Below are 7,752 nucleotides of genomic sequence, written 5' to 3'. Positions count from 1 at the left end.
CCCTTTAATTTTTTTTTTTTTTTTGGTACTGGGGATCGAACTTGGGTCCTTCAGCTTGCAAGGCAGGCGGTGGAACCACTGAGCTGAATAAATCCCAGGCCCTCTCCCATTTTAATTTATTTCAACTTAAAGCACAAGCTTTAAGAGACTAAGTCAGAAATATCATCCAATTAAAGAGATGGGGCCCTATCACTTTGTGCTGCCATGCACGCCCCAAATCACCCATAAGTGTGTGTGTGTGTAGTGCATCTGTAGTTATACGTCTGTGTGTCTTGGTAATTTTGATCCATAGTAACTCTTAAAAAAATAAAAAGGAACTTCCTTCTAGAAACCACCAGAAAACATCTCTAGCCTTCAAAATGCCCAAATCAGGTTATAAGACAGGAAGTAGAAAGCATTAAACAAAGAAAAAGTGATAGTTTTGAAAAAGAACTGAACAGAAACTCCAGAAACAGACGACAGTCCCAACTCTTGGTACTGGGGAGGCCCTGGCTCCAAGGTGCCCTGCAGGATGCTAAAGACCTTCATACAAAAGGAAGAGCGCTGGGCCAGGGATGTAGCTCAGTGGCGCCATGACTGCCTCGCAAGTGCAAGGCCCCAAATTCAATCCCCGGTGCAGGTGGGGCACCCGCACAGGTAAAGTGTTTAAATTACCTCTCGGACCAAGAACCTCAACATAAGGTAAGGGCCACATAAGGCAGAGCTGTGCTCGAGGGAGTAGCGTGTACCCGCCACAGCCTTTCTGTTTTGGGAGTGGGGCACAGAGGTCAGGACAGCCTCGCGCCTGTCAGGTGAGTGCTGTACCACTGAGCTACACCCCACCCTTCCCAAGTATTTCTGATCCACAAGTCAGGGCCGGGAGATACAGAGGGCCGGTTATATCAGAATGCGAGGAAAGTGAGTTACTACTGTCTCAACGACACAAGTAGATTGCACGAATCCAATGCTAAAGGTGAAGAAGACAGTAAATGCTACAGCGCTGAGCACCAGCTGTGTTCTCTCGCTCTGGGCCTTGGGGATGTGCTCAGTTCATGAAAGTGTATCTGGTGGCACACGTACTTTCCGCTTTGCTTGCTGTACTTCAGTCAAGGGGTTAAGGAATGAACATCCACCTTTCTCGATACAACTACTAAAACCGACACACTAAGCTTGGCACCAGAAGCTTGAGCGACCCAGGCTGTGGCTGGCCATAGCTGTTCCCCATGCGGGATGGAACTGGAGCCTGGAAAACCCACCAGAGCCACCCCGGGCTGGCAGTAGGGACCCAAGGGTGCCCATCCCCCTGCCCAGCAAGCCACATGCAGAATGGCTCTGGGCTGCGTGTATTCTGTGACGCTGTCAGAGCGCTGCCCCGTATTCCCACAGAACTAAGCCAGAAGCCAGGGGTCAGGGAATGACAGCGCACTCTGACTACTGCGGCAGGAGAGGGTAGCTGTCACAGTGCCGTGGGGGCCTCCTCTGCCGTGCCAAGCACGGAGGCTGATCCCAGTACACACGCCACACTGCCTCATCAACTTGCAAGGTGGAGATCACTGCCACTCACCAGGGAGAGACACAGCCATGATTGCCTAACCAGGTGACTTGACCCCCACCTGCCTGCCGGCCTCCAGGCTGTTCCACAGATGTCCTCAGTGTCACAGGGCTCCAGGACCACTGCTGAGTGTCTGGGCTGGTTCCCGTCCCCGCACCCTTTACACATCCTAAGGAGAGCATCTCAACCAACTTCAGTGAGTAATGTCGCATCTTCTAGGTCATGCCAGTTTGGAAGCTGATGGCCCAGTGGAAAGACAGAGATGCCCAGAGCCCTGCTGCAGACCCCAGCTTGTGAGTCCCAGTTATGAACTCTGTCAGCACCCAAACTCTCCCTGTCTCCCAGGCCTGCCCTGCAGAGCCACTTGGAGATGAGGGAAGAAAACCAAGTCAGGAGCCCAGAACACAAGAGGCACCCAGGAGAGTCCCCACAGACATCTCACACCTGACCCCAGCCTGGATGCTCACTGGTTCACCCACCCGAGGCCGAGGACCCGCCAAGGCAGAGAGGGAACGAGCCCTGGACCTGTGGTGTAGGAGCAGGGCTAGGTGAGAACAGGGATGCGGAAGGCAGGGCCTGAGGAGCTTGCTCCTCCAAACTGTGTGAGATGCCTACCCCGCAGGACTGGGCTGATGCAGGAGGTGCAAATCCAGATGCTGAGAAACACTGAGCCACCCAATCTGAGCCTCACCACCCCCTAGTCTGGGCTCCAAGATGGATTTAGCAGAAAGAACAGAGCTCAGGACCCCTCGGCAGGGTCAGGGGACACTAACAAGGGGCCACCAGCTTCCCAGCTTTGCCCTGCCTGTCCTCGACAGTGAGGGGGGCAGTAGGGAAGACGAGCTGGGACCCTGTACTCTCAGTGGCTGTCAGTGTGGACATTCTGGAGAGATTTGAGGGAAGGGTAAAGCAGGAGCAGGGGCCACAGCTAAATTTCTCTTTATGGGGAGGAAGTAAACTTCTGAATAAAGAATGGGGTGAAGATTAGTTTCCCCCACCCTATTCTCTTCACTACTAGGACTGAATCCAGGGCCTTCACACTGAGCTATGTCAGAGTGCTGCTTTTATTTACTTTGAGACAGAATCTCACCAAGTCACTAAGTTGTCCAGGCTAGGCCTTCCACCCTTCTGCCTCAGCCTCCCAGCATGCTGGGATGACAGGTATGCACCTGGCTGAGCCTGATTTCTTCCAAGCCCTCACCTAAGGGCCTCATGATGGCCGAGTATGGCAAAGTCACCCTGAGGTAATTAAGTAACGACTGACGAGAAACACCACAGCAAGCAGCAGGAGCTCTGACCTCAGGGATGGCCAAGTCCAACAAGCGAGAGGCCCTTCCTCCAAGGGGCAGAAACCTGGGCAGGGCCACCACCTGACACCAGCCAAGTGAAATGGCCCAGGTGGGATGCAACATCCCTGGCCTCCCACACTCGGATACAAAGAGCAGGAAGGCATGAATGACCAAATGAAAGCCTCACCTCTTCCTGCAAACGAAGAGCAATGAGCAGACAGGTGGCAGGGTAATGCTGTGAGACCAACACCCCAAGCTACACATCTGGGTGTCAGGGCCCCTGGATGGAGCTCACTTGGCCAGGACAGCAAGCTGCTGGCAGTACGATGCCAGGGCCAGACACACGCACGACAACCACCACAGCTGCCCCCCTCCGCCACCCCACTCACCTGTGGGAGGTGCGCATGTCCACGGGCCCGTCGCCCAGCAGCCCTTCACCTCTGCAGATGGCCGTGGCTGTGGCCTCCGCGGCCCCCAGCAGTCCTCGGGCTGGGCCTGCTCCCAGCTCTGGCGTCACCCTTGTGTCCTCCTCGGTGTTGGGGTCTGAAGCCAAGAGTCCTCTCTCCATTTTTATTTTCTTGCTCTCTGCATCGTCCTCTGTCGGGTCGGGCTCAAGGGCTCGCTTCTGGCTCCGCGTTCGGCATGCTTCTTCAGTCATTCTGGACTTGAGGGGAGGAGAAGACAGTATTGGAACCGGGCACGGCAAAGTGTAACCTTCTAGGAACTTTTCAGGGTGTGGCTTTGAAGAGTGGTGGTGGCAGAGTAGGTACAACAAACATGGGCCCCAAGAGGCGTCCTGGAGACACTTCTCCACAGCCCGGGGGACTCTGGGAAAGAGGGGCACCCCAGCCTCCAAAGTACCCCACGCATCTACACGGGGGCCCAGGGACCAGAGGCAAGACAGAAGCAACAGCAGGGCCGCTCACCAGGAGGTAAAGAGCTCGGTGCGCCCAGAAGTGAGAGCCAAGCAGGGAAACTGTCCCCGTGCCAGGCTGATGGCATATGGGACTCAGCCTGCACAGGACTACGTACGGTATGTGGGACCCAGGAAGGGGCAACCATGCTGTCCTAGGAGTCACTGCAGTGACTCAGTTGGGCTCTGACTCAGCCCAGGGGAAGGGAGGTCTCCTCACTCCCTGCTCACCTCCAGGAGGTGGGAAATGAGGGTCACATTTAACCCTTTGAGTACTGGTGAGGTGCACTGGGGATAGGTCAGGGCCAGGCCCGTCACCGTGCCACCGTCCTGTACCTGCAACACACACATATCTTGATTTAAAGAAGAAAGAAAAGAAGGACAAAACAGCTGAGTCAGTTTTTGATCCCATGACATCACTGGGCTCCACATGACCCTTCCCAGGATGCAGTCGGAGAGACAAAGCACTTTCCAGAAAACCAGTCTGAACCGGTTCCAGACAACAAGCTCAAGTGCTGTTAACCCTCACGGAGACAGAAGGAGGACAGTGCAGCAGGTCTGTCATTGGGAGGGAGCTGGCATGCCACAGCGGGCCTGGGCAGTGGCACTCTCAAAGGGGCCGCTAGAGCCCAGGCCTCGACGTCCTAACAGGCCAGGGAAATGAGACTCAGAGAGTCACAGCCTTTTAAAAATCCGCCCTAGAGTTCACCAAGGGGCAAGAAAGGAAACGCGCTCCTGAGGTCTGACAATTTCCAGTGTCACCATTTTCCTGATGGCCCACGCCCACCTTGTGGGCCCCGAGGACCAGTTCACACCTGTGGCGCGCACTATGCCAAGGCCCAGTCTGTTGGCGCCTGCCGGGTTTCCAGGTGATTTCGCTTCTGTACTGGCAAGCACGCTGGGAGGCCTGTCCCGGGCAGAGCGGGCAGCATGGCACCAAAGGGGTCCCACCGCTGTCACCAGATACAGGACTCAAAACCTTTCAGGAACTGGCTTGCAGTCAGAGGGCCACACCAAACAGGCACCTCCACACCACAGCATGGGCACAACTCAAAGGGCAAGGGAGGCTCTGTGCTCCCCAGGGAGGGCAGGCCAAGACCTTTGCTCTCAGCACTACCCAGTGCCATGACACAACTAAGCTGGGAAGGGGGGGTCCTCAACCCTGAACAGCTTTGGCTTTCAGACTGGGGCTCCAGCTGCCCCCACCTGTCCTGGGGTTCCAGCCTGCAGCTCCACTCATGCACCCCATCCACTGGGCCCCAGCTAGCCCTGGCTCTCACGCCTGCTCAACTCTGGAGTTGTGGTCTGTCTTTCCCTGACCACAGACCCTGTCCAGCCTCCTCAATGACAATCTGCCCTGTCTCCCCAGGGGATGTCACTGCCCTGGGGCGTCAGCCACTTCTCCCCTCCTCTGGGCACTGCCCACACCAGGGCTCCTCGGCTGCTCTGGAGCGGGTGAGAACAGAGCTTCCAACAGAGGCCGTGGGTGGCAGTGCCAGGCCTGGGCCTGAAGCAACCTGTCCAGGTGGAAGAGAGGGGACCAGGACCACAGATAAGGAGCCGCACAGGGACCTTTGTGCCTACACAGTGACACTCCGGGCATGGCCTGGTGCCCAGCACCAACTCCTTCCCTGGGATTCACAGCCCCCACCCAGGCTACCCGACACCATGCTTTTCCTCCATCCCAGTACAACCTTCAGCCCTGCAGGCTCTGGGCTCTCTTCAGTGAAACTCCTCTGAACCCAAGGCCCTCAGGTGCCTAACAGGGCTGTTCTCTCCAGCCTAGAGGACCCCAGCCGGGCTCTGGCAGCAGGCTGAGGTCCCCAGCAGGGGCCCAGGAGCCACAGCATGGGCGCAGTGTGTGGTGCCAGGGCGGTGCACCATGAAGCCAAAGCGTGGAGCTCAGCCAGGCCTGGCCAGAACCAATGGCGGCCCCAGAGGCCCACAGTCCCAGGCTCCGGCGCCTCTGCCTCTGCCTCTGCCTCCAGGGGGCAGTCACTGGGTGGGGCATGCACCCTTCCCCCACCTCGGGAAGGACAAGTGCGGCTGGAGGGGGCAGGGCCGCCCAGAGGTCTCTGTGGACACTGACCTCCCCTCGCAGGCAGGCCCAGAGCTTCCTCCGCAGCCAGGCCCCAGACTTGCCTGCTTGCCGCCAATCCCCAGAGCCAATCCCCGCACGCTGCAGGGCATTTGCTCCTAGGGAGGGCGAGTGCCGCTGAGGAGCAGCCCCTCCTTCCTAAAGGCCGCGTCCCCAGCACACCAGAGCTGGCAGCCATTGCACTGCAGGCACAAAGTCCTCAGGAAGAAAGCAGCCTTGAAGGGCAAACTTCTACTAAGAGCAGCAGGAATGCATTAGTCTACCCCTAAAAAGGGGGAAGGGGGTCAGATCAACCCACTAGCACTTTAGGGTCCCTTCCAAAATTCCCATCGGCAGAGCTTGCCTCAGGATAAAACACCCCAGCGAGCAAAGCCATGCCACCACAGGGCTGTTCAGGAACTGCTGGCCCTCAGGCAGAAACCCGGGCTGCAGCCTGCCCATTCTAAGGCAAGCCCTACCGCAGGCTGCCCGGCAGAGGGCTAGAACCTGGGCAGCCTCAGCATCTCCTTTCTCTCTAGGCTAGGCCTCAGGCTGCACAGCCAAGCACCAGGAAGGCTGGCAAGCAGGTGGGACACAGGGCAGGTCTCCTGGCCAGAGGAAGAGAAGGGCAGACTCTAGGGCCACTAAGGACCCTCATAGCACCACCATGGGGGCGACCGAGTCTTCAGAGGTACAGTGATGGGGGACTTTGAAGTGGTGCAAACATCAGTACCCTCCACCCCAACGCTGCCAAAGTTTACAAACACCACTATCTAACTGGCCTGAGACCTTCTGCCCACAAACACACTCTAAAACAAGCGCAAAAGATCAGAAGACATCACAGCAGGAATGGGATTTTCAAAGTGGACTTGAGAAACCAAAGCCAGGTAAACCTAACTCAGGTAAAGCACACCAGATCAATAAATATCTGTTGATAATTTTTAAAAATAGCCAGGAGGGCTAGGGATTTAGCTCAGTGGTGCTGCCACCTGTCTTGCAAACGCAAGGTCCTGTGTTCGATCCCCAGTACCAAAAAAAACACCAAAAAAATACCCAGGACTGGTGGCACACACCTTTAATCCCAGCATTCTGGAGGCTGAGGCAGGACGACTGCCACTGAGTTTGAGGCCAGCCCGTGCTACATAGCAAGTTCCAAGCCTGAACTACACAGCTAGACTCCTGTCTCTGGGGGGAAAACAGTAAGTAAAAAATAATAGTAAGAAGAAAAACAGTAATAGTAAGAGACCCAAACCAGAGCTCAAGCTCTGAGGTGGTCATATTGACATAGTCTCTTAGATGAAGCGACCCCCTATACCACCCTAACACACCACAGGGTCAGGAGCCCTCCTCCCAAACTCCTGCAGGCAGAGTGGCTCCAACTCTCAAGTTTGTCAGGTGGAGGGACAGCATCTCCACAGATGGCACCACTGAGAGAGCCTTCCATCAGAAAACCTGAAATCTGAAAGGCCTCCAAACCCAGACTCTTTCAGTAATTTCTGGATTTTGAAACATTTCTGACTAGAGATGCTTGACTTCACTAACAATGCTAGCAGTCCCTGTGTTTTAGACAGAAGGAAAGGGGCTTATCAGTGAGGGGATTAAGTACTTGGCAGGACTGACACAGATGAAGTCCTGAACGCTGGATGTGCCCTGGGCAGAGTGGGCTCAGTGTGCAGCCCAGGCGCGGTTTAACCCCAAAGAGAGAGAAGGGGATGACTGTGCTTCATCAAGCAATGACCCCTTGCTTAGGAACACACTGAGGGAGCAGTGCCGCACAGACAGGTGACAGACAGCACAGCTGAAGTGGCTGCAGTTGGAGGTGCGGAAAGTGGAGGGTCCGACCTGTTTCAAAGACTCAGCCGCCTTGGGCCAGGGATTTAGCTTAGCGGTTGTGCCACCTGCCTCGAATGCACAAAGACCTGAGTTCGATCCCCGTACCAAA

General features: G+C 56.1%; 1 protein-coding gene across 5 annotated transcripts in view; it reads right to left on the bottom strand.

Annotated features, from left to right (window-relative positions):
• Positions 1-7,752, bottom strand: part of Gatad2a (GATA zinc finger domain containing 2A) — a 59,310-nt gene that overhangs the window by 28,459 nt on the left and 23,099 nt on the right. For 3 of the 5 annotated variants that reach the window (XM_010606507.3, XM_010606506.1, XM_010606505.1), the window contains one exon: positions 3,210-3,484. In XM_010606507.3, the coding sequence (XP_010604809.1) occupies positions 3,210-3,478 (269 nt within the window). In that variant the 5' untranslated portion in view covers positions 3,479-3,484. Of the gene's footprint in view, positions 1-3,209; positions 3,485-3,964; positions 4,070-7,752 lie in introns of those variants that run through there. The other 2 variants (XM_033759782.1, XM_010606509.3) reach the window with 2 other exon arrangements.

Source organism: Fukomys damarensis, unplaced genomic scaffold, assembly GCF_012274545.1.
Source record: "Fukomys damarensis isolate Sample0158 unplaced genomic scaffold, DMR_v1.0_HiC HiC_scaffold_37, whole genome shotgun sequence".
Taxonomy (NCBI): Eukaryota; Metazoa; Chordata; class Mammalia; order Rodentia; family Bathyergidae; genus Fukomys; species Fukomys damarensis.
Note: the sequence above shows the minus strand (reverse complement) of the source record. Positions and strands in the feature narration are given on the sequence as shown.